The following is a 27,532-nucleotide window of genomic DNA, read 5'->3' on the forward strand; positions in this document are numbered from 1 at the left end:
AGGTAGCTTAGTTGAGATACTGTTAGAGCGGTATCCCCCTGCTGAGTACCGAGTATCGGTTATACCGAGAAAAGGGCTAGATGTGGGGTAGCCTGAGATCCAGGGATGGAGCTGGGCACCAGTTTGAGGAAGTTGAGGGGGGGCAGCAGTTGGGGATGGGTAAGGTGTGTGGAGGGAAGGGAGTTGAGGAGCTTGAAGGGGTGTTAAGAAAAAGTGGGTGGGCAAGCATACACGCTTAAATCACTGTACATGGAGCGGAAGACAAGGGAGGACAGGAGCGGAACGGGATATGGATGAGATGGGGGACCTCAAGATAGTGACCTGGAACGTCAGGGGGCTCAATAGTTATTTGAAGAGGAATAAGGTCATGTGTATTTGAAGAGACAGAGAATTGATATTGTTCTACTGCAAGAAACTCACCTGATAAATGAAAAACAGGAAATAGTGGGGAGGAAATGGAGCGGGACCACCATCGGAGCAACATATTCGGCGCATGCCAGAGGGGAAATTACGTGGATAGCACTGCATGTCCCCTTTAAGATGTTGCAATCCACCACAGAGCCAGATGGGAGGATGGTGCTAATAAAAGGACTGATAAAAAACAAGGAGCTGAACATTGTCAACACGTATACCCCGAACCAGGATGCTACCAGCTACTTTAGAACCCTGTACTGTAAGATCAGCCCATATATTGGGGGGGCAGTTATATGGGGAGGGGACTTTAATTACACGCTAGATCCCAAAGTTGACAGGTCAGATATGATATATATGATATGACATTTGTAACGCGCCTATACACAAGTGTTTCAAGGCGCGACGAGGCAGGGAGGGGGGAACAAAGGGAAGACAGACAACGATCCTACTAGGCCAGGTGTCATTCAGATCGCGCAAGTGCAAGGGGAAAGGGAACGGGGAAAGTGCAGTACAGGGAAGTAGAGTAACAAATAAATAATAGGGCCAGCTGGTGGCAAGTGCAAGGTAAGTGCAGACAAGTGCTGGGAAGGGGGGCTGTAGGGATACAGAGACAGTCGCGCAGTGCAGTGGTTGCCAGGGAGGCAGTGCAAGTGGAGAGTGGATGGGCCAAGGACCGTACTCGGTGAGAGTGGCCCAGTTGCAGAGTCAGTGCAGTTTCAGTCAAGAATTTAGCAGTGGAGTGAGGGAGAGAAAGCAGAAGCAAAGAGGAAGGTTTTGAGGTGCGTCCGTAACCAAAGATGGTTCTCCTCATAAGAAAATTGAGAGGCCCTCCCCAGTAGCTAAAGCTCTGCAGGCCTTATTAAGTGATTTCCGACTGGTGGGCGTATGGAGGATGCACCACCCACGAGATAAGCAATATTCTCACTATTCGGCCCCACAGAACCTGCACACGCGGCTAGATTACATATTTGTGGCACCAGAAGTGACGGGGGAACTGGTGCAGTCAGAATACAAACCGAGAGTCCTCTGGCCATTCGCCATTGATTGTGACATGGCAGTACTCGCCGACAAGGGCACAGATTCCGACATGGAGGCTTGGGGCCGAAGCTTTGAAAGACACAGGGTTTAGAGAGGACCTGAAGAAAGAAATAGTGGAATACTTTGAAACCAACACTGGGAGCGTAGAATCGGCTGGTACATTATGGGAGGCATTTAAGGTGGTGGCGAGGGGGGCAGCAATATCCAAATCCAAAGGCCTACAAGGTGGAATAACGCAGGAGCTACACGTAGCAGAAAAGAAATTAGAGGCAATGATGCGCAAGGAGGAGCATTCCCCAGAAGAGTCTGCAACCATACAACAATTGCAGCAGGATTGTAGTGGGTGCTGAGAGATAAACCAGGTAGGTTGTTGGCCTGTTTGTATAAAAATGAGACACCCAGACAAATGATCAGAGCTATACAGGGCATAGATGGACAGGTACTAGATACCCAGGAAGGGGTGAACAATGTTTTTTTGGAGTTCTACCAGCGAATGTATACGGATGTTGACTAGGGAGGGGAGATTGATGCGATGGAAACGCTGAAGGACATCAGCCTTCCCAAACTAGGAGCAGCGGAAAGGTCCCGATCACGCTAGAGGAGTTGGAAGCAGTGATCAAGCTCCTGCCCACTAGTAAGGCTCCAGGGGCAGATGGGCTTCCTAGCGAGTTCTACAAAATGTACAAGGCGGAGCTGCTCCCCCCACTACTAGCAATGCTAAACGAGGCATTAGAAAGGGGTGCGCTGCCAGAGTCCCTGAGGGAGGCAATCATCATCCCACTTGTCAAACCTAACAAATCAAGCTTGGACTGTGGGTCGTACAGACCACTATCCACGCTTAACCAGGATAGCAAAATACCTACGGCAGTGCTGGCAAATAGGCCGAGACCGGTCATCAATAAACTCATACATCCTGGCCAGACCGGGTATGTCCCATGTAGGAACATATCCGACAATCTCAGAAGGCTCCATCATGTCATAGAACAAACCGAAAAAGACCCCCAGGAAGTTGCAATAATTTAATTAGATGCAGTAAAGGCCTTCGAATATGTCAAATGGCCTCGGTTGATAGCGGCCCTGAAAGAATACGGGATTGGACCCACGTACTTGAGATGGGTCCAACTGCTGTGCAGTAAACCACTGGTTTGAGTGAGGACGGGAGCGACCATCTCAGACCGATGGCAACTCAGTAGGGGTACTAGACAGGGATGTCAGTGGTCCCCGATGCTGTTCATTTTAGCACTAGAACCCCTAGCGATATCTGAGGCAACAATATGGGGAGGTGGGGATCAGTACGACGGGAGGGCAACATTTAATATCAATGCATGCTGATGACATGCTGTTGTATTTGAGATATCCTGAAGAGAACCTACAATATATTTAGGAAGTAATGGGGTGATAAACTGAGCTGTCTGTCATCACAGTGAACCCCCAGACATCCTGTATATTCCCTCTAGGTATATATAAAGGGATACCACGAGAGGAACTGCCGGTATTACAAATACAGTGGGAGACTAGTACCTTCAGATTCCTGGGGGTGGATGTATATCACAGCGTAGAGGTTGAACACAAACAAAACACAGAGAAGGCAGAGGCTAACATTGAGAACAGCATGAGGTTCTGGGCCAAGCTCCCTCTGACCGTGATGGGAAGAGTCGCACTGTTAAAGATGGTAGTGTGCCCAGGCTGTTTCACTACTTTGGGAATGTACCACACATGATACCCAAGCGATTCTTTGCTAAAATCCAGGGCATATATAGGGGGTTTATATGGCACAACACTAGGAATAGGATAGCGTTATGGAAATTGCAAAACACGTACAAACAAGGAGGCATCAGATTGCCCAATTTTGAAATATACTATTTGGTCAGTCAACTACAATATGTGGCGAGGTGGTTATCGGAAGACTCCACATTGGAGTCCAGGTTGTTGAGGGCGGAATGTGCCCTTTTTTCTTGAGAGAATGGATATGGTCGCCAAAATCACAGCAGGGCGGAGGGACAAGGATGTTAGACCTGGGATGGAAAATATGGCAAAGGGCTTGCAGAGCCATGGAGAACCCGTACCCGTGTTCCCCACAGATACCGCTAGTGGCACTGAATGGAGTGGATAAGCAACTGAGGAAAATAGTCCGGAAGCACTGGGAACAGCAGTAGAGAACACAGGACTACACCAAGGACAGTATATCACTTATAACAGGTTGATGTGGAAGATAAAAGACACTTGGTCAGAAATAGTGCGGGAGAGTCAGCTGGACACGGCCGTAGAAACATTTTACAATGTATAAGAGAGAGGTCATGAGGTCTCGCGGATCTACGAAATGCTGATGTCGAGAGTGGGAAACGAGGTGACTCAGCTGAGACGGGATTGGGAAGAGGAAGCTGGGGAATCTATGAGTGATGGGTTATGGGTGAGGGTACAAGGATACCATAAAAGAGTGTCCAGGAACGCGAGATTGCAACAAATCCAGTTATACGTTACCCATAGAGTGTATATGACACCTCAGAAGATTGCAAGGTTTAAGAATGCAGGAATACAAAACTGCCCGAAATGTGGGGAGGAGAATGCGGGACTGGTGCACTTGTTCTGGGTGTGCCCGGAAATAAGGAGATTCTAGCGGGAGGTGGCCCACCGTTTGACCGAAAATGAGATTAGGCTGGAAGTGGAATCTTTGTGGGCATGCATGGTGGTGGTGGGGGGGTTCTGCAGGTCGCATAAGTTGAAACATGTGAATAAACTGAGAGACCTGGCGTAGATACTTGCGAAGCGCAGGATTGCCATGAGCTGGAAAGATAGTCATAGACCAAAAGTGGAAGCCTGGTGGTACGACCTTCAGAAATGGGCGAAAATGTACAAATACAAAAAATGTATTCAAATTACTTTTGTGTGGATTCTGCTCTCAAGACCAGACCATGTGACTGATGCACTGAAATGAACATATTGAGGAAAAGGAAACAAACACACAAACTCTGACACACGCTTAGTGTCATGATCTCTGCTTCCAAAAGGTCAGGGTTTTCCCAACTCCCTTGGAAGCAGATCCATAACCCAGGTTCCGAGTGCCAACCAGTCCCAATTGGGACCTTTTGGACCCAGTCCTGGCGCCAGTGGCACCAGGCTCATAAATATGCCCAGTCCCAGCGCTGGAAGCGCCGGGCTCATAATGCTTGGGTGGACTTACCTGCAGCAGACCATGCTGCTTACTTGCCTGCCAGTTGAGCCTCTGATCCTCTTCTGTTTGGAACTACTTTTCCTGTTGGGTGGGGCAGAAGCCACTCCCTAGATTCAGAACACTGGAACTCTTCTGGAAAGCAGGAACTCTTTTCTTACCTAGGCGTGGCTGTGGAAGGAGACACCTAAGCACTACAGGAGGCTATTTAAACCACACCCGATGGATGAATCTTGCTTTGCGTTATTCTGCATCCTCTGCAGCAGAACGCTCATCGTGTCTTCTGCATCTGATCCTGGGCCTAAGGAAAAAGGCTTACCATCCTGATTCCAGTCTTCAGCAACACCTATAAAGACAAGAAAGAACAGGTTAGCATTACGGTCTTCAGTGACAGCTCTTCACTTACCTGGTCCATCGGCTGTCACCAACGCCTCGCGGTGCATTCCGGCATCTGAAAGACAAAAGCTTACCAACTCTTCGCACGCTCCGGAGGCCTTCGGCGCTGCATCCCGCATCTGAAAGACAAAACAAGGTGCGTTTAAAGACATTGGGGAACTTTAATACTCACGTGCCATTACTCCTTTCCACATCTAACCCAGTGGGTATTCCGGCACCCTGCAGCCGCTCCGAACTTGTACCTGCAAAATAAAAAGACAGTTAGAGCGCATCGTGAAGCAGGCAACAAGCGCTTACTTACGTGCTTCCAGGCGCTTCTATTCATCACACGGGCTCCATCTTCAACTCACTTCAGCCCGTCATCCGCCATCGCCGGAACCCTGCAAAGCAAGAAACATCATTACTAAAGACTTTAAAGACATTAGAGTTACTCGAAACTTACCGTTCGTGCAGTAAACGACAGACAGCAGTCCTCTGAAGTCAAGAGGCCTGCTCCCCTTATCCAGTGAAGAAACTGGTTACAGCACCCTGCCCCGAGGCAGATGGAGAGCACGGCGTTCACTTGCCTAAGGTGAGAGCGTTAACCTTTGGGGTTCTACAGGAGAAGAGAAAGGGAAGAAGAGAGAGACATTCAATAACCCAGTTCCTTAATCCCATATTTTCTATCTGCAGACATCATACCCTTCAAGTCAGACATACAGTGCACAGAGGTCCAGCCCAAAGAGCCAGCCGTGTGTTGCACATCACCTTTGAAGATACGGTATACGCCCAGTCAAGACCGGCGCCTCTACGGGAATCAGGTGAGCGTTACACTTAGCCCAGATTTGTATTTCCAAAAATACCAAAACGGGGCTATGTTTTCTATCCGTGTTCAGAAACCCCCTTTCTGCAAAGCAAGTTTTCACATTTTTAAAGATGATGGTTTGGTCAAAGAACCAGTCCTCTATTTTAAATGTTTGTCTCTAGTTTCACAACCACAGAATTTCCTGCGTGCCCACCAATTGCCTAGGCTCCCTTCCAGGACTCTATCGCTGACACCTAACGACATATGTTGAACCTCTCTGTTCTGATAGTGGACCCTGTGCATTTTGTTATTACACCATTCATGTTCTAATCTTCAAAATCCTTGCACTATTTGAATTTTCCTAGATGATTTTCTTATTGATCAATTTCACTGCCAGATTACCCCAAACAGATGGCACTCCATATTGCAAATCTCCACGCCTATCCTTCAGACCCAAATTGTTGCGCAATTCACCTTGAAGCTCTTTTCCATTGCCAATAATTAGCTTGTTGGATATGGATGAACAATTGAGTGCTTAAGACTACACCACCTCAGTACCTTATTACCCTTTGTCCCCTAACCAGCAATGGTAAAATTGCTATGTAAATCCATCATTTTGAATTCCCATCAGAAAGGCATGAGCTGAAACCACTTGAGGATGCTGATAGACTCCCTCTCCAGATTGTACTCTTAAATACAGAGTAGCTGAAGAATGATGCATGCACTTTCAGCTCTATAAGTTACTTCTATTGTAGACTCCGTCTTTTAACCTACATAGATATGAAGACAGGGGCGAAGAGTACCAGATTCCATTCATGTGGTTTTTTTCCTTCTTTTTTTTTTTTTAAAATCACACGGTGATTCATAGTTTTAGTTAGTGTCCATTCACAATCATTGTTCATACGTGCAATTTCCTGAAATAGTCTCTCCTAATTAACAGTAGGCCTTTGGCGAGTGAATATATGCCCTTTTCTTGAATGCAGAGCTCTATTTTCTCCCATAGTCCATTACAGAATTCTCCATAGAATGTTTATGTCCTGCCCTTCGCCTCTTCCCTTGCTGACAGTTGTCTGAAGATCTGCTGCAAAGTTATGTGCCCTTCCAGTTTGGGTTCCAATTAAAACCACAGTATCCTCTAAGACAGACAACCTTCTATTTTGCCCCCAATATTTTAGGAAAGAGCTATGTGCTTTTCTGACTAATCACTCTCAGTATGCAGTCATCCAACAGAAGTTCAAGTCCTTTAATGCGAGTGAGGTGCTGCCTTGTGCTCCGGTGGTGTAGCGACTCACATCCCAACTCTTCTCTTGCTATCTCATAATATTTTGTTTCCAACAGCACCATGCCCCCTACAGCTACGAGGAACCCAGCATTTTTTCAGTAAAGCCATGGCTCAAGTTCATGGTTTCAGCTCCCTCCACTTGTTAAATTGCAATAAGCTCTCTCACCTCAAACTCCCTTGGAATAAGAGGTCACTAATACCTGGCTCTGTTCATGGACAGCATACTACTATGGTGAAGTTCCTCAGTCACTCCTACCACTAAGTCACTAATATGGAGGTCAGAACCAACCGATCAGAATGCCTGTTAGTTATGATGGGAGCACAGAAGAGGAGCCAAAGAAAGCATGTCCATCTCAGAGCTTGCCCTGCTCTGGGCCTAAACAATCTACATTTTGACAGAAAGCATTGAGACTGAAAGTTGTATTCTACCCTTCTGCTTCAGAGCCCCGGGTATGGGGGAGTTTCTCTTGCCTATGTTACTGACTTTGGCTAAATGAACTATAATCTGAAATCTCATCACGCTGCTTTCCCCAGATTGTGGCCCGTAAAGTTCCCAACTCCCTAGAGGTTAGAGTCGCTCACAGAACCCATTTTCCTTGTGTGACAACTTTCTGTGCATGATCCCGTGGTTGGTGGTTGCCTTTGATTCTACTGGGGTACTAGCGTTGTAAATTTAGCACCAAGTCCAAACGCAAGGCACTTACTATAACATTACTACCATCTCCCAAATGAAATTAGACCTGTTGGCATGAATGCTATAGAGTTGCAGATCTGTGTGGTTGGGACCATTAGAATAACAAACCACTCAAATGTTGTAGGTTCTGTATTTTCATTCCACACAGTTACATTACAACTGTTGCTCCACTCAATAGTATGTCAGGCCATCTACATGCATTTGAAAAGCGGCATTCATTTGCTTTTCAACAATTCATTCCGTGTCACCTGGTAAGAAAATGTGATTATGCGGGTACATTCCAGACAGCCTAGCCTCAGCCCAAGTGGCATGCAGCATTTCCACATGACTAGGGCCTATCGAATTGCATTGCTCCCAGAGGAGCTACAGTTACCAACATCATTCTCTCCGATCATTCATCATTCTCTCAGATCCAACCAGCCCAGAGGTGGAGTGGCCCGATCTTTCCTGAGTGGGTCCCTGCTTCTGTCATTCCTACGCAGGCCTATTCATCCCTGAATGCCTAGTCTGCAGGCTCTCCATCTCTCCAGGCCACTGACAGTGGCCACCATCTACAGGCCACCTGGCCAGGTCACCCTTTTCCTCTCTGAATGGGCTGGACTCTCCTCTCTTCCTTGCCTCTACCTCTCAACTTCTCCTCCTCAGAGACCTCAACATCCACCTGGATGCTGCTAAACCCTCCTTCAGGCTCTTGCACAACCTTTGCGACCCTCTCCCTTTCCATTCTATCCTCTGGGTCGACACACTTTGCCGGACACACCTTGGATGTACTCATCTCCTTTGACATCCCCCTCTCTAACCTTCTTACCACTCCTCTCTGATGGACTGACCACTTTCTGCTCTCTTCCCATCTGACACTTCTCGTCTCCCAGGCAAAGCCCTCCCCAGAACTGCCATCCTCCTTCTCGGTCATTCAGCCCATAAAGCGAGTGTCAGTGGCTGCTTATGCCTCAGCTTTCTCTACTCCTCCTACTCCTGTGGCTGACTCCAACTCTGACACAGCTCTCTCTAACTTGCATCTTTCAATTTCCAACACCATGGACATCCTTGCCCCTGTCATGAGAATCTGCCTGAAGCCTACCTCCAAGTGCAACTCTTGGTATGACTCCGACCTCACCACCTTGAAACGAAAGTGAAGGGTTGCTTAGAGCAAGTGGAGGGCTTTGGGCACATCCTCTTACAAACTAGCCTGCCGACTGCTCCAAAGGCAATTCAGACTATCTTGTCTTCTACAAGAACCTGGCCTGTCTCTCTGCAGCCTCTTAACAACACGACAAATTCTTTAAAATCTGCAAGAAGCCACTAAAACCCAGGACATCCCATCCTCGCTTTCTTCTCCTTCTCCCTCTCCCAGGCCCCCTTTGGCTGCCTATCCCTCTCCTCCTTTCTCCTCCTTCTCTCCGATAAAACCCAACAAGGTTTCTAGATAAGTCTTAGCCATGAAAGTTTCATCCAAACAGGTGCTCCCCTGCTCTTCCAGAACTATTAAGAACTACATTTCCACCCTCGCTCCAGCCTTAGCCGATCTCTGCAATCATTCTTTCGCCACTGGATCTTTTCCCTTCCTCCTCAAGCACTCCCTTGTGCACCCCCTCCTAAAAACGCCTTCTGCCAATCGTACCTGTCCGGCTAACTATGGCAGATTTCTATCACACCTTTCCTGGACAAACTCCTGGAGAAGCTGTCTATCTCCAAGTTTACCCTCCACACTGAATCTGTTGGTTATCTCCATTACCATCAGTCCGGCTTTAGAGCAGCCAGAGGCACGGAAACTGCTCTTCTGAACACCTGTGAAGATCTGCTCCTAATCTGGATTCCAGCTCCCCCTCTGTCCTCATCCTCCAGGACCATTCCTCTGCGTTTTATATGGTCAATCATGCCACCCTGATCAATCAAACCTGGGCATCACAGATCAGGCCCTAGCGTGGCTGACCTCCCCTTCCTCCTTGATCGACCTTCCCAGGTCCAACTTGGGTCCTTTCTTCCTCCACCTCTCTCTCCACACGTGGTGTCCCCCAGGGTTCTATCCGCTCATCCTAGATTTTCAATGTCTACCTGGCCCCCTGGCCTACCTGATCTCCACCTTCTCTTCTAAATTCGAGTGTTATGCGTATGACACTCCGCTCTCTTTCAGGTTCCCCTCAGCGTCCTCTCCTTCCTCGTTCATTCCCGACTGATTATCCATGATTCAAGATTGGTGCACCTGCAACAATCTCTGCCTTAATGCCAGTAAGACTGAAATCCTCCTCACTGGGACCCCTGCTCCTGTTTTCCCTCTCTCACTCTGGCTGCCCTCTACCTTTGCCTTCCTGTGAGGCAAAAAACGTTGGTGTCTTCTTCGACTCCAATCTTTCCTTCTCTACGCACATCTCGGACCTTGCCAAAAAAGCCCACTTCCAGCTGCACCTCCTCAGAGGTATTCTACCTTTTCTCACCCTCCCCGAGATGCTCACTGTCTCCAGAACCCTGGGTCCTCTCCAGGCTGGACTACTGCAACAGCCTCTTTCCCAACCTGCCTGACTCTACTCTTCGCCCCCTGCTACTTATTCAGAACAGGACTGCAATACTTATCTTTGGCCTCAAGCCCAGGGACAGCATCTCTCCAGCCCTTCACTGGCTCCCGGCGACTGCAAGGATCAAATTCAAGACCCTCTACATCATCCACAAGGCCTTCTGGGACCGGGACCCTCACTATATCCAACTCCCTCTGCCTAAATACCGTCCTTGTAGAGCCCTTCGCTCAGAAACTTCCAACTCTCTGAGATTCAGACACTTTTCCAAGCAGAGAGCGGGGGTAGATCTCTCTCCTCTGCAGGTGCCTCCCTCTGGAACGGACTCCCTGCCCCTGTCAGACTGGAACCTGCCCACCTGAAGTTCCAGAATTGGCTCAAGACCTTCCTTTTCTCCTCTGCCTTCTCTCTCTCGTTTCCCTGCTAACCTACCGGTCTGCTGTGTTGACTGGTGGCTTGGTTCCATCAGAGTCTCACTGGGTACCAAGCTTCCCCTTGACCAGTCCTCTATGCACTGCCTCCGGGTAAGCCGCGCACTTAAGCGCTGTATCTGTACAACTACAGGCCCCCACCTTACCTCATTGCACTTTGAGTGCCACGTTGCCCTGGCTGCACTTTTAAGAGCCATGCTGCCCTGATCGCACTTCTCCCTTCCCCATGCCTTTTTCCCCTGTCCCTTCCCCCTGCACTTCTCGTTGTGGCACTTGCACGATTTGAATTTCACAAGGCCTAGTAAGATTGTTTGTCTCGTCTATCCTCGGTCACCCCAACTCCCAGTCTTGTGGCACCTACAAGCACTTGTGTACAGGCACGTTATAAATATTGTTTCATATCATTTAGGAGTGATCAAGTTCCATCCACTTTTCCTGCCTTCAGAAACTGGGTTTTATTAGCAAGTGAGGTATTAGAGGATTTACTCAATTTTCTTCTCTGCATTTGGAAGAGCCCAACACAGATACAGAACCGTTCTCCTGACTGAGCTGGTGTGATGGTCATGGCAATATATGAGGTTATCAGAGGTCCACATTGCCTTTCACTCCTATGCCCAAATGCATCTAGTTTTTCAGGGAGGACGAAGTGAAGCACAGTCTTCATCCTACCCATGGTAAAGGAGACCGGCCCTAGCCATCTCTGCGGTAGTTTGCTCTCCTTCAAACTCCATCTATAATTAACATATTGTGGAGCAGAAAATCAGGGGAGCCAGTCTTTGGCACTGATCTCACACCCTTATGAAGTTCCATGAGACCCCATGCATTTTGACCTTAGAGGGGAATCGGAGGGCAAGAGAAGCCCATCAACTACACTATGCGCTACCCTTGTTTCTTGTAACAGAAGTAGAAGATGTTTTGAGCATTCAGCATAAGTGTTTAGCACTTATGATGCTCCTCCCAAACATAGCCTTGCAACTCAGTCATTAGTTAAGCACCAGTAAATGGGAACTGTGGTGCTGCCAAATTAGGTGTTCCAGTTCCCAAAAATCCTTTTGGTTATCACTTGTGGTTGAAGAAGGAAGTGTGACGAATCGTGAGATTTCTTCACTTCTCCCCAAAGGGGAGCATTTACTTGTGAGGCTGGGGAGGGGAGTCTAATGAGACATATCCTCCCTGGGTGCAGAGGCAGGCAGGTGCTCACCGCAAGTGACAACCCCTTGGGGACAAGAACTTCTGTTCTGGAGAAGAACTCCCTAAACAACCACATCCGCACCACTGTACCTCCAAGATACTCTGTGAAGAAGAACAGGAGAAAGTTCTCAGAGTTGGTTATTATCAACCAAGTACTGCGTTGTTACCTAGGAATGCAAACTTACCATGTATTGAGACGAAGAAAAATCAATGGGAACATAATGAATATGGCGCCTGAAATGTACCGAGAACAAGAAACTCAGTGAAAATATAAGGAGCATGAAACAAACAGCAAGAAAGGACTCGTACATTACGTGGGGAAGTCTTATAAGTCTTGGCTCCATACAGCCTCAGGCCCACTCCTATCTCTAGCCATTCCTCCCGACTACTCCATTCACAGAGCTGACTGATATGAAACCACTGGAGATGGAGTTGCCATTATTTTTAAAACGCCACAAGTTCAGAGAATGTAAAACAGAATTGCTACCAGGCTACGAACTCTCAACGTTAAAGCTAGCCATCAACCCGAAAACCACTGTTAATTTCCTTCTAGTGTATAGAACTCCAAACACTACCAACAACTCGGATATCAAACTACCCCTACTCATATCCCCGGTGATCAAACCTAATACAAAATGTATCCTACTAGGTGATATCAGCCTGGGATATAATGACCAAACGGACACCAAAGCCACAGCTTTCAACAATGCATTCCGAGAAATGCAGTTTAAACAAATTGTTAATGCCCCAACCCATGTCAAAGGACGAATCCTCGACTGGATCCTAACAGTAAATACCATGGTCCAACTAAAAGAAATCATGGAACTATCTTGGACCGATCACTCCCTAATCACATTCCACATCACCACAATGAACGACCCCTTGCCTCCTATCCCACCCACGCTAACTACCATGATGAGAAACTCTAGGAAACTGACCTCAGAAAACGCATCACCACTGCTAAATAACATATTAAATAATAAACTTCTGCCCATGCACAACCCAGAAATCTTAGCCCTACACTATCACAATTGCCTACAGGCAGCAATTAATGAAATAGCTCCCCTCAGAGCTAAACATCATCCACAAGGCCTTCTGGATAAACTCAATCCCAGCAATACCTGGTTCAATGATGACCTCATCAAACTCAGGAGAAAAAAAAGAGCTTTAGAACACCTGACCAGGAAAAACCCCACCATGGAACTCAAAAAAGAACTCCAAACAGTCGCTAAAACATACAAAAACTGAAGCATACACTCAGAAAGCTAATTCATTCAATACACGTATCACGAATGCTTCCTCCAACAGCAAAGAGCTATTCACCATTATTAAGGAACTAGAAACACCTATTCACCCACCAAGTATAGTTGTAGTAAACAAAGCTTGGTGTTCCACTATTCAAGACGGTCCTCGCCTCCAAAATTATCACATTACAAAATAAAATTGAAGCCCAAAAAGAAATACTAGGCCCCCTTGCCGAATTAACCACAACTTCACCCATAGCTAATATTCCAGACTTCTACTTTACACCTGTGACCAGAGAACAAGTACTAAAAACGATAGCCACACTCAAACCCTCTAATTGTAGAGGTGACAACTTCCCTGCTAAACTAGTTAAGAAGTGTGCACCATCCCTAGAACCCACCATTACTCATTTCATAAACGCCTCATTCAATACAAATACCATACCTGCCTGCATCAAGGAAGCATGGGTAACCCCTCTCCTCAAGAAACCCTTACTAGATGCCACAATCCCCACCCACTACAGACCCATTACCACGGTCCCCTTCCTCCTGAAAATCATAGCCAAAATCGCTTACACTCAAGTCCAAGCCCACCTGGAAAACAACAAGCTATTAGGTGTCAGACAATCAGGCTTTCGCCCTGGTCACAGCACTGAAACAGCACTGCTGGATCTACAAAATCAAATGGATGCAGTTAGGGAATCAGGAAACCTGTGTATACTACTCCTACTTGACCTATCTGCGGCGTTTGATTTAGTGGACCACACCAAACTATGCCTAACCCTTGCAAACAACTTTAATTTCTCCAAAGAAGCGACTACTTGGATCAAATCCTTTCTTTCAGATCGTACCTCAAGAGTAGCCATAGGGGACACAGCAGCCGACCCCATCTTAGTCCCTCTAGGAGTCCCCCAAGGATCCCGTCTCTCCCCCACGCTATACAATACCTATACTAAACTGCTTTTTGCAGCACTAGACGCAATGGGAGTAATCTACACAAACTTTGCCGATGACACACACACATACTTATCCCCATCTCAGGTAATCTAGAATAGGGTACGATCTGTGTGAATAAAATATATGCTATCATCCAAAATTAGATGGCAGCTAACAGTTTATGCCTAAATGGAGAAAAAACTGAGAGCTTCATAGTAGGCTCACCTGCACGATTAGCCAAGCTTCACCCACTATAAACCTCCATAGTCATCGACAAAACGCCCATCCCAATATCAAATAAAGGGAAACTCTAGGAGTTTATTTAGATTCGAGCCTCACCATGTGCAAACACATCAGCGCCCTTGCCTCAACTACAGCCTACACCACTAAACTCATCACATTAAGTCACCCCGTCCTCACGCACAAAATTGCATCACACTCTGTGTGGAATCTGTGGAGGCACCCCAGGTTTTGCTTGACCACCGGGTTGAAAGAGGATAAGAGGCCCCCCCCCTCCGAGTTCCTGTGCGCCCCTATGGCTGCCAGATAGGTGCGGCATGTGTCCACCTGTATGCCGGAGTATGAGGTGTGCTGAGAAGGAGAGCACGTGGTCCAAGGTGCACCCAAGAGGGTCGATCCCCTTAGAGTCGGCACAATGACAGAATCTAGACCATTTAACTCCTATATTGGCTCCTAGTAGCCTTGCTCCTAGCGCCCTAGATGATCTCTAGGTTAGCCAGAGAGAGGTTTGGCTGTTTCAACGTCACCTGCTCAGGAACCACACTGCAAGGGCTGGTTTGTGAGGCGCCGGGTGGAGAACCCTGCACCCCTTGCTGGGCCAGGAGAGGAGCCGGGCCCAGCGGGAGGTGAATGGGTGGCCTATCCGATAGGCTGAGTAGCTCGGAGAACCACGGTCTCGCCGGCCACCATGGAGCTATCAAAGTGATGCTGAGGTGACGAGATTACTTTATCTTGCAACTCACCCTGTGGACATGGGGTGTGGGCGGGAAGGCGTATGCTGTCATGTCGTTCCACTGTATCTGGAATGCATCGTCCAGGGAGCCAGAGCCCTGCCCCTGCCAGGTGGTGAACTGCTGCATTTCCCATCATCTCGGGAGGCAAAAAATCCACTTGGGGATGCCCCCACCTGATGAGGATCTCCTTCAGTACTAGGTAGTTTAATTGCCACTCGTAATGCCCCCAGTCTACTGAGCCTTCCGCCTCCAGGTTGGACTCCCCGGGAGGTGGACTGCGGTGAGGTAGATGTTGTTCTCCAGTGCCCACTCCCACATGCTGACGGCTAGATTGCACAATGGAGGGGATCTGGTGCCCCCCTGCTTGTTGACATAGTACATGCTGGTGGAGTTGTCTGGTGGATAAGAACTACCTTGCCCTCTATGAGAGGGAGAAAAACCTTGAGAGCCAGCCCTATGATCTTCAATTACAGCCAATTGATGCGAGACTCATGCTGAGTCCAGAACACCATGGACGCTGTGGCTGTCCAGAGTGACTCCCCAGCCCTCTAGGGAGGAGACCGTACTAACAGTGACCTGAGGGGCCGGCTGCTGGAAGGGCTTGCCCTGCCGCAGGTTGAAGTCTGCAAACCACCACCTGAGGTCCGGGTGGAGAAAGGGAGGAATGTCGACTGGCTCCGCTTGGGAGCCCTTCTCCCAATTTCAAGAGGCTGCAAAGTGCAGCTGTAATCTCCTCAACTTGAGCCTTGCGTGGGGTATGTCCAAGAGGACCGCCACATTACACCCAACAGATGTTGGTACCACCAGGCCAAGGTCACTGCCCTGGAGAGGAAGTGAGAGGTGGCTTTCTGGATGGCCTTTATCTTGTCCTCCGAGGGAAAGACTCTCTCGGAGCTTGTGTCCCAGATGAGGCCCAGGAAGGTCAGGGTCTCTGAGGGCTGCAGTGGAGACTTCTTGAGATCGATAGTGAACCCAAGGTCATGGAATGTATTCATTAGTGTGGAGGAGGTATGGTGAACGATTTCCGGAGATATAGCCCGGACGAGCCAGTCGTCCAGGTATGGGTAAACATGGTGGCCCTGGGCCCCGAGGAGGGCTGCCACTGCATTCATCAACCTGGTAAACACCCTACGGGCTGAGTTGGGCCGAAAGGAAGGACCTTGTATTGGAAATGGCAGCCCATGATCCTGAACTGCAGTAAGGAACGATGCGGCTGCCAAATCGGGATGTGTAGGTACGTGTCCTTCAGATCCAGGGAGCACAGTCTCCCCTGTCCAGTGTTTCCGCAATTAGTGCTGGTGTAACCGTCTTGAATTCTTGCAGAGGAAGGAGGGGTTGAGGGTGGAAAGGTCCAACACAACTACCAGGCCAGCCTGGATCATCTTCTGTATGCCGAAAACCCTGGAATAAAAGCCCATGGCCCCGCTGGGAGGGTGGGCCTTCTTCCACAGCCTGGCTCTCGATGAGCGACCGGAGCTCCGCCAACAGAGTTGCTGTCCCAATCTGTGGGAGAGTGGGAGCGGAGGGGGGAGAGCAAGGTACCGGTAGATGGTACCCCGTGGAGACTGCAGAGAGGATCCAGGGGTCCGAAAAATTCTGGTGCCAAAATTGCAAGTGAAAAGCAAGCCTGCCCCCCACTGGAGACATGTGGACCGGAAGGGGCGTGTCATGCCTTCTTTCCCTTTCAAGCTGTTCTATCTCGGGCTGAGGAAGGCCCAAATATTCTGTCAAACCTGCAAAGCGTTTGTGGAAGGCCCCCTCCTCATCAGTGTCCACCGGAGTGCTTGGAGGGTCCGGAACTGGTGGAGGGGTGCTGGGCGCCATGTGCTGCGGTGTGGATGCCAGAGCCGGTGGCTGCTGAGGAGGCTGTTGTGGAGCCACCTGCAATGTGGGAGGCAGGGAAGCCGGAATCGGAGGAGCCGGCTGGGGCAGTAGTGGCTGCGCTGGGGCCCGTGGCACCGTAGCCACAGGAGGAATGACTAAGGGTGCCGATGGGGTGACCATGTCCCTGATGGCATCCCAGAGGATGGCCCCCATCTGGGGAGTTCGCATCAGCCCTAGGAACCTTTCGAAGAACCTGTCTTTCGGAGGCTGTAGTGGTGGCAGGTGATATTGACTGAGTGGCTAAGGGCAGCTGGGACCGGGGCACACACTGCCTGGGGTGCAGGAGAAACCTGCTCTGCGCTGCTGATGGATAAACTGTAGGCCACGTACCTGGTTGACACCAGTACCACCTTGTGACTCTTTCCTCCACCCGCTCCGCAAGAGAGGGGTGTCGGGCAAGCGCCTATCTTGTCTGGTGCAGCGGCCATTTTGCCGAGCTGCGTGCCACGTTTCAAAGTCATGGTGCCTGGCTCGCTGGAACCAGCCCCGTCCAAGACGCTTGGTGGTGGAACAAAAGGCCTATCCCGCACCTCAGGCCGTGACCTGGAAGACGTATTGCTGCCGGTAGTGCTGCGTGAAGGCGCCCCCTCTTACATGATGCTGGTACTAGGGCGTTGCCTCTCAGGAGTAACCCAGGTAAAAGAAGCTTGCAGTCCCTCAGCACTGACGCTGGAAGGATCCAGAGACCCCTCGGCCGTTAGGCTGGCAGTTGGACTAGCCTTGATATGTGTGCTGGTGTTAGAACCCAAAAGGTTCCTCCCAGTCGGGCGCTTCCTTGGGAAGGAGTCGCCTTTACAGGGTGCAATGGTGAATAGAGGCCTTTCCTTCGTCCTCGAGCAATGTTTGACGAAGTCCTTTAGGTCCTTCGGAGGGGACTTCTGGAAGAGCTCCCTCCACCTAGCTTGCCTGTTCTTCAGTGCCCTTGGAGTCACTGCGTCACACGCAGAACAACCTTCCCAGTCGTAGTCGCAGCCAAGGCAGCGGAGGCAAAGGGCATAGGGGTCGGACGTAGGGAAGACCCCGTTGCAGACAGGACACCTGCTGAAGCCTGCTGAAGTCGACATGCGCCACAGAGGAGCGTGGCATTGGAGGACCAAGTACCGAATTGAAAAGAAAAAGACAAAGAAAAAGATAGAAGAATATCCGGGGAAGAGCATGTGGTATTACATGGCCGAAGCCAAACCCAGGAGCGCTGGTGAATTTGGCCCGTTCCCGTCAACACGGAAAAAGGGACTGAGGAGTGGCGCCGGTGGGCGGAGTTAGGCGAGCGCATGCTCCCAGGGCTGCGCGGCTCTAAATTTAAAGAGGAAGAAGATTTTTCTGCTGAAAAAGGTTCTGTCTCCCGTCCCTTGCGAGGGACGCCCATTCAGTATGGAGGAAAGGCGACGAGACGTAAGAGTACAACACTGATACCGTTTGGCCAAAGGAAAGGCCAATCGAGAGGTCACAGGAAGCAGGAGAGTACTGCTGTGAAAACTCACAGAGAGAAAGGAGAGCCATCCTGACAGTGGAACAAGAGGGACCCCATGTGAAGACGACGCAGTGAATATACCCCCGAGTAATACAAGTAGAAGGGAGAACGGGAGACCCGGGAGGGGGACCCTGAAAGCTATTGGGAAAGTTCATACTCGTCTAACTGAGGTACACGTTTGGAAGATGAGTTTGAACCAATACGGGGCTACTCATACTCGTCCCAGTGAGGAACAAGTGAGAAGAAGACAGAACCATTACTGGACTACTCATACTCGTCCCAGTGAGGAACAAGTGTGGAAGAAGAGTGGAAATCACTACTGGATCCTTCCTACTCATCTCATTAAAGAACATATCTTGGAAAAGACTGACTCAAGCAAACGTTTCCAACAACAGGGCTAGTTGAGAACTAAGTGTGTTCCCTAACAAACAGTCTGTATATCACAAACAACAGCTCAGTGGGAGAACAAATTACTGTGATTTTTACTAAGCATTGGCTCAAAAGAGAGGGTAAAGAACAATGGCCTGACTGTCCCTAGTGGAAGAACACCGTGTCACAAATAATTTTTCTTGTGATCCAGACAAAATCTAATACTCAGTCTTGCTTGTTGAATTACACACAACGCAAATGGTTCTTCTCTGTAGTTTCATTTTTAACTATCCAAACTCTTTTTGTTTTGAAATTGAACAATAAGGCTGAGGGACAGTTTCCTTCTTACCTATCCCTATTAGATAGGCGGTGCACCATCCGTCGCTTAGGGCCAGGCACTCCTGTCAGGGACAGGGTGTTCTTCCACTAGGGACAGTTGGGCCATTGTTCTTTACCCTCTCTTTTGAGCCAAAGCACAGTGATTTGTTTTCCTACTGAACCGTTGTTTATGTGATATTCATTACTGGAGCACTCATACTCGTAAAAAACAAGGGGGTCCTGGGAGTTTCTCTGCTGGACATTAGTCCCAGTTACGAGAGCCTTACCCATATTCTTTAGCTCACTATATTTCACGTAGGAGAAACTTCCAATAACATCCCAATGATGCGCCTCCACTAGACATATTTAATATTCGTAAAGCCCGTCCATTCCTATCTTTCAAGCTTCTATACTTCTAATTTCCTCTTCAATTTCTTCTTGGCTCTTCTACTGTTCTACAGCTCTTTTTGGACTTCCTAGTTCTCGTCTTGCCCCAATCAAACCTGTATTTTATTCTTCCCATCGTCTTCTCCGTCTTCTCCCTTTCCAAGATTCTATCTCCTCTTGCCACTCTTGGCTGTTTACCCTGGCATACTCAAATGACATTTAATTGTCTTTGTCTTGTTTTTAAATCCCTCTATGGTCTTGCCCCGAGCTATCTCTCTGCTCTGATATCTTTCTATACACCTTCTCGTTTTCTTTGTTTTTCTTCCCAGTTTTTACTGGTGGCACTTGCCTTCCTTGTGCCCAATCCAGTTTTCGCTCTTTTAAGCTTCTAGCCTCTCTGCACTGGAATGCTCTGCTCTACTCTATTCGCCCTATTTCTGTCTATTCTTTATTTTGTGGTTCACTGAAGTCTCATTTGCTGCAACAATCTTGATTGCTTTCTGAATTTGATGGTTTATTCATTTTTATTTTACTGCTTTTAGTTCTCAGTAAAGCACTTTGGTTTAATGTGCTTTATAAACGCAAATAAAATACAAATTAACTCATCAGCTGACCGGGCAACAGACAACCACACACTCAACTGCCATACAAAACCTGTAAAAGCAACAATTTCCCAGCACAAGCAATGATAAACACTTACAACCACTGATTAAACTCAACACTACCACAAATCAACCTGCACAACTTTATGACCTGATAACAACCCAAACTAATACACATCACTGGTACAACCAAAACAAAATCCAGCATGTAATCACTACCAAGCCAGCCATGCTCTACCCCACCACACAACGTATGGTCAATAAGACATGAAACCACACAGCAACAGTGCAGTTTTGATACACCTATATTAACAATGACACTCCATTGTCATGAAATGCCTCAAGGTCTGACTACCTCTGAGCCAAAAGACATACTTACATCATACCCTAAGGTGTCAGGATGCAGCACAGATGCTCCCTCACATGGGGGAAATGTTCAAAGAGTGCAAACCATTCCCTGTGATGTCATGGAATTGGCGACTGTTGTGCTTTCCAAATATCACTTAACATTACATAACTGTAATGTTAGGGCTAGAGTCACAAATCCTGGAACATGTAAGCCACATGTCATTTCTCTGTCCCTTAAACTGTTAATTTGTTGCACCAAACTGAGGGTTAAGAGACTACTGGTTCCTTCGAGATTTAACACTAAAAGCTGCAGTAAGCAGCCTGTAGATGGCCTGTGCTCCATGCCCTCTCTGTGAGAGAAATGCAGTGAGCACAAATGTATACCAGATGGCAGGCTGTTGAGACCTTGCAAGGGACTGATTGCCTTTAGAAAAAGGCAGGCAGACTAGTTGATATATGCCAGCCCAGACAGAATGAGACCGGCATTTTTGTGAGGGAAGTTCCTTAGAAAGAAGGTTAAAAGTGCTTAAAGTTGCTTTTTAATTATTATCAGGTGAGTCCGGTAGGGAGCAAGCCTGCACTAAAACCACAGATATGATGTTCTCCAATTGAAGGGCCTCTCAGGGGGCCCTCAACTTATGGTGTGGGGACAGGGCACCATGAAATATCCTGTCCTCTCACCAGAAATCAGTGTAAAAACCTCCCAAATTAGTGATTGCTTCTCCATTAGGGAGATCGGAGCCTCAGTGGCATCTGTGCTACACATCTCAGAGTTGTTGACAAAGATGGATGTGGAGAAGACAGAATGGCTAACTCGCTGGTACCTACTTACTTAAAACAAGTTGCAACCATGGCCCTACAAAAATCTGCTCATGTAAAAAAACACAGCAGTGGCACGATAACAGGGCTGACATTGCAGAGAATTCTGAGTCTACTGAAAGAGGACCACAATCACTCTAGTCTTTAAAGAAGGGGCATGTTGATCTCCATAAAGTGACAGAAAATATACAGGGTGTGTTCCTCAGAGTTGCTGCAGATTGGGTTTATAAACATTGTTTTTGTGCAATAGGAAAATTGTGAATAGTTGCTGTTGAAATAAGATGCTCCAGGGGGTGTGCAGCCTTGTGACTAGCTTGCTAATCTTCTAAAGGGACGGTGCCTCATGGCATGTTATGTTGCAAATGAATGAGCATTGTGACACAAGCGTGTGATGAGAGAATGCCATCATGATTGGTGATCCTAGAGAGTATGTGGGGTTCCTGTATTTAGCTGTTGGGATTACAAATGTAGTTGTCAGAGATGCAGGTGGGTCCAATAGGATTCCCAATTACTGAATGATCAACACATATATCTGGCCTTTTTGTAAAACATTACAAAACCTGAATTAAAGGTAACCAGGAAGTGTGGTTAAATTGAAGAGTGAAATCTCCAGGAACTCTAGGGAAAATACCATGTATATTTTGTGTCATTGATTTGGAGTATGGAGAGGGTGAGTGTTCCCCATAAAGTTATCCCGGGGTTCTCTAATTTGTATCAGATCTCCATAAGTAATGCCGGCTTGCTTAATGGGAGATAGAGTCGGCTGTGTACACTTTTGAGGAAAAAGGTCTCTTGAGGAAAAAAGTGCCCCCAAACTGCATCAGTCACTCCTGTGTCACTTGGAGAGTAGGGCAACGATTACAAAGGAGCCGCAAATCCATTTCACTTCTGCTTAGTGGGAAGCATGGGCCTTCGGCCTTTAGGCTTTAGACCCTACAGCACTGCACGGGTTCATATTTTCATATTTACTGCAAGGAAAGTCTGCTGGTATCCAAGACTGTGGTCAAGTTGTTAAGTCAGAAAACATCATCCTGCCATGGTGAGTGCATTATTTTCTTTCCGCAAGACTGCAATTTGTTTGCTGGTTAAAGATGTATGTTTTCGATGAATTATCAGCTGTTATAGGTAGGCATGAGGCCTCAACTTCACTGCTGTGGACGCTATATTAAGTTAAACATGCTTTGCTACATTGTCACAATTACTCAAAACATATTGTGAACAATTTCAACCTAATCCAATGCCCTTTACAGCACTATGTTCAAGTTAGCCATTTGGGTTATGACGTCTTATCAATATTAACATAACATTTATTTAATAAAAGCATTATTTTTTGTTACCCATACTAGGGAGACTGCAAACTGAATAGACCTCTCCCTCCTACTCCATATACCCCACCCAAGAGGTTTGATTTGATGACTGAGTTCCATGTATCTAAACACATTTGATTCAGACAACATATTTCACTCTCTTGATACTTTCTGTCCACAACATCAAGGGACAATGAATTAAAACAACCTCCAATGACCAGCAAGTTAAGAGCTACAAGCCTCAGCATTACTATTACTACTCTTACATTTCTTGTCTGGCATGTTACCGTTGCCTTGTTGCTCATGTTGCCGTCGTGAAGGCAGTGTGCAAGATGGATATGTGTTGGTAAATAGGACATCACTTGCTAGTGACTGCTCGTAGGAAGCACCATTGGCATAACTCTGGTCCCTTCTTCCACTGCACAGGCTCTCATCAGATAAGGTTCTATGTAGACTTTTCTGAGGCAACTGTAAACCAAGAGGAAATAAAATGTTGGTCCTTGGTTTCCTTTGTTCTGTGACCACTTTGAATCCATCATCATAAAACTGTTCATCCACAATTAACACAATTTATACAGTGGCTTGTCTAGGAATTGTATTCCAGAACAACACAAGCTTGGGGGGCCACTCCACTCACCTTTGGATTTCCCTACACCTAATGGGAACATCCAAATGACTCTGAGACCCTCCCATGTCCAGATAGCTAAAGAAGTGGCCATAAAAGGGGGGGGGAAGCCTCTCGGGCATAGGGAAGGCCAGCAAGAGAAGGGCACAGTCAAGGCACAAATAAAGGGAAAGCAAGGAGAGGGTCCCTCTTCGTTCATGAGCTCCCAGTCAACGTTGGACACACCCATAAAAGAAGGAAAGATTTGATTTTACCAGTGGTATTCATACTTGTTTTATGCCGAGCCCCCCTTGAGTAAAAATGCTGTTGCTGTGTCCTGCTTGGGTAAAAATATTGCTGCTGGGCCCCCACCTAGATAACATTTCTGCTTATGGTTGCTATTAAAATCAGTCACTGTACGCCCTTTCGTAAGAGCCACAGGCCCCCCGCCCCCCAGACACCCTTTGGCCAGCCTCACAGTTTGAAGACCACTGGCTTATACTGTCATTAAACTATTGTATCATAGTAAAATGTAATTGATCTTACAGAGGTGCCACAGTGAAGTTACCTGGCGCACCCAAGGAGTAATTGTGTGGTCTAAAAGTCTCCAACAGTCGTGGGGTGGCTGGGATTTAAGCATGTTGCACACTGGGTTTCAAGAGCTTGGGGAAGTATGGAGTGTAGAGAGTCGGAGAGGGACAGAAAAGGGGGAGTTGAAATGGGAAAAAGACTGTCTATTGCAGGAAATATGACTTGGGGGGTTGAGGGGGGTTCGGAGGGGGTTAACTTTCTGCTGCAAAAAACATGGTGTGAAAACTTGCTATTGCAAGAAAAGTGACGGGGGAAAACTTGTTGCTGTCAAATAAGGTACTTAAAAAGTCTGAATGGCTAAGTATGGGTTGTTACCACTAGGCACTGTAGCTTCTCACAGCTAAAATGAATAAAGAATGTACCCTACATCTACAGCATACAACTGGGACTCATGCTTGGGTCTTGTTTTACATTTTACACAATGTTGTCTTTCCTTTGTCTCCTAAATATAACCCTCTCAAAAAGCGATTTGCTACTTACCCTCCTGTATCCAATCCTCCCTTGTCGGGAGTCTTACCGATTTCCAACCCTTCAGTATCAGTATGCCAACTCCTCTATTGCAGAGTCGCTAACAAAGCCTCAATGTTACATTCCGAGTCAGTCATTCATCATCTCTGATTTCCCTCCAAATGTGGATGACCCTACTATATTCCCAAACCATGTGTTCCAGCGATCCCTTCCTATGGTTCTATCCCAAGCAGACTTCTGGGTGTATCAGCTCCCTCTCGCTCTTTCTATCAGGTGTCAAGTATATGCTGTTCAGCAGTTTAATTTCAGGTATTCGGGAGGGATGTCAATGAGGGGAAATTGAATGCGATAAACCAGAACATTAGACTGCCATTCAATTAAGGTGACACAGCCAGACAGACAGAGTGAACAAATAAAACATACACAATGTATTTGAGTCTTCAAACAGAAATACGAATCAAAGACAAAATAAATGCCTACTATTTACTTAGACAAAAGAAAAGTGTTCTTGTGTCCAGGCTGGTAGTGGTAAGCAGGCAACATCTAATGTGACACTAGAGAGGATCATTTGACGGAGAACTGAGCAGTTGCTATGAGAGATGCTAGGATGCAGCTATATCCACTTGCTGTCCGTCTCCTTCATCCATGATGCCTCTGTGTTTATGGAGCACAATCCTTCATCAATTTACTGAACCCCATTTGATTATGCTGGCCATGGACCTGTGACCTATTGGAACCTGTGCACCAACAAAACACCAAATGCGAAGCTGTCCTTGTGAGCAGGAAGGAAAGCATGTATTGGGTGGGTCCTGCCCCATGAATCCAAGCCCTGCTTCCGGTCATTATGAAAGACCTCAACTATGATTCAGTGTGTGCTCCCTGTTATTTGTATTATGCCCTTACGGTTCAGCAATCTATTTTTCCCACTGTGCCCTATCCAGTGCGTCAATGGTGATGTAACTCAATTTATGTGTTCCTAAGACTCCCAAGCTAGGCTGCCTCAAATATACCCTGTAGTGTGTTCCTGGAAGTAGATCATCTGCTCCTCTTCTTGTATGTTCTCATTGGCTGGTGGCAGCTGTTTCTAATGTTTTAGAAGGTTGCATGTACTGTTGCCATTTTAGATTAAGGAAAGGTCCCCATCCACATCCTGTGTATTGAACTGGAACAATATGTATATGGCATCTCTTAGGAAAGTTTCCTATTTATGTGTAATTTTCCCTCCAGTTGTGTACCCCCAAACATTTTGCTGTTGTCTGGCAAGCCTAGTCTGACTTTTGCCAGTGGAGCACAGCCTTCTGCTGCACGCCGCTGAGTTTTCGCTCACTTTGTTATGGGGAAACTGACATGCCCTTAAAGACAGTCAATGCTGGGAGACTTTGTTTCCCTTGGTCCTTTCCTATGTTGCAACTTTTCTGCAACATGTTACAAGTGCACAAAGTATCTTACAGAACAGTGCGCTTGGGTCTTCATTTCGGTTCCAAAGGCCTTAGACTCCCTAAAAGGATGTTTGGTGGAAGTAAAGATGTGCCTTGGACAGGGCTGGTGGCAGCTTATCTTTTCGCATATTTTTAACCCTTTCTGGCCATGCAAACCGCATTCACCGCGGATGGCACAGGAAGGAAGCCTGGCTCCAAAATGGCCATATTGTCCCTTTACCTTCTCCAGGTTGAGCAGTCCTTACGCCAAGCTTTCGCGGGCTTCTGAAAGCCTTGTGTGTGTGCCTCCAGTATGTGGGCTGGACCGCCTAGTTCCAATACACATCCTGGGTGCCAGAGAGTCACTCTGGCACCCAGGTGTGCCAGAAAGTGCTGGGAACGACTGGGACCACCGTCATTGGTCCACGTCTGGTGTGCCTGTATGTGAGCAGATCTCCCATTGGGTCCCATTTGTTTTGGCGCGAAGGAGATTCTGGATAAGAGAAGGTTCCAAACACCCATATCAGGTCGATCTCTTGAGTTCTCACTGAACCTAGGATAGGATCCAAGCATCCTCAAACTAAGAAGTCAAGTGGAGGAACCGCTGCTGACCCGCTGGAAGGTTTGGTACCTTGAGCCTGCTGTTGTCCCGCCGGACCCCTCTGCATCTGATCGAACCAGAAGGTCTGCAAAGGCACTTCGACCCATTTGAATAGTGGGAACTACACACAGCACTTTGATCTTAACCTGCGAGCGAGCCTCTTCGGAAGTGTTCGTGGGCCAACCAGTGAAATGACCAGCTTGCGCAGGACCTTTACTCTGAAACTGCTGCCGTTTCGAGTGGACACTTGAAACTTGGTAGATTTTAAGCTCTGTGTTCACAGCACTCACACCGAATTTCGTACACTTGGCATTCCCAGGTCTGGAATAAAGAGAGAGCGCCCGAACCAGAGTGCACGCAGTCACGTGTCGCCCAGCCGTGGTGACGAACTTCGTAGGTGCCTTGCTGCTGTGACCCTCTGTGCCCTGAATCATGCCGCAGTGAAACTGGCCTCATCCCTTCACCAGGAGCAGAGAAATTGCCACTGTCCTACCACAGATTCATCACTGTAACTCAGCAGCTGAAAGCCGCAGAGCCACACAATTGCAGCATTTGAAACTGCAACCGAAGAGGACTCGACTCCCGAAGTCTGGTCCGGAGTGCACCATGGGACGGTGAGTACTTGCAACCCTTACCGGTGGCCCCTAGCGCAACTAACCATTTTTACGCACAAGTGTCCCTTGAGGGACACTCACTTTTCCACAGGTAGCCTTTGCTACAGCCCCATTCCCAACTCCTGGAACCTGTTCTGCCCTCTGGTCGTGACCCTCCACGAATAGTGGGAACCTATTCTTCATCGCCTCACCCACCTAACGGAGCTGCTACAGCACTTGCAAGAGCCCCATTTTTGCTCCTCTGCACGATAGCGTGCACCAGCATCCAAAATGAGTTTTGAGCACTAGGCTCCACTCTTTGTAGGGACGGGACTGGACTGCCTCTCAGTTAGGGATTGATTGATGAAGTGCCTAAAGTCTATTGGCGCTGCTTGCTCCCTTTCCTCCTAGGTTGCGGACCATTTCTGTGCACTAATCCTTTAGGCCACTTGGTACTGTATATGTGTTATAGTAGTGTTGTATTGGTTTGAAGTATTACGGTTGATAATTGCTTTGTGTTTGTTTTTCAAAGGCCTAGAATAAATGAATATGTATTTTTGATATACACCTGACTGGGAGTGATTTGTATTGTCCTTTGCTGTGTCTGCTCATCGTGGGCTTCCAGTTACCGTCACCCCTCCTGAGACCTAGTCTTAACCGCCGCCAATGCTACCTTGATTGGTCATCCT

At 47.7% G+C, this 27,532-nt stretch overlaps 1 protein-coding gene across 5 annotated transcripts in view; it reads right to left on the minus strand.

Annotated features, from left to right (window-relative positions):
- Window positions 1-27,532, minus strand: part of SIPA1L3 (signal induced proliferation associated 1 like 3) — a 1,632,279-nt gene that overhangs the window by 150,645 nt on the left and 1,454,102 nt on the right. For 4 of the 5 annotated variants that reach the window (XM_069644476.1, XM_069644475.1, XM_069644474.1 and 1 more), the window contains one exon: window positions 22,835-23,036. In XM_069644476.1, coding sequence (XP_069500577.1) covers window positions 22,835-23,036 — 202 coding nt within the window. The remainder of the gene's footprint in view (window positions 1-22,834; window positions 23,037-27,532) is intronic. The other variant, XM_069644473.1, reaches the window with a different exon arrangement.

Source organism: Ambystoma mexicanum, chromosome 2p (genome assembly GCF_040938575.1).
Source record: "Ambystoma mexicanum isolate Mex_15411 chromosome 2p, UKY_AmexF1_1, whole genome shotgun sequence".
Taxonomy (NCBI): domain Eukaryota; kingdom Metazoa; phylum Chordata; class Amphibia; order Caudata; family Ambystomatidae; genus Ambystoma; species Ambystoma mexicanum.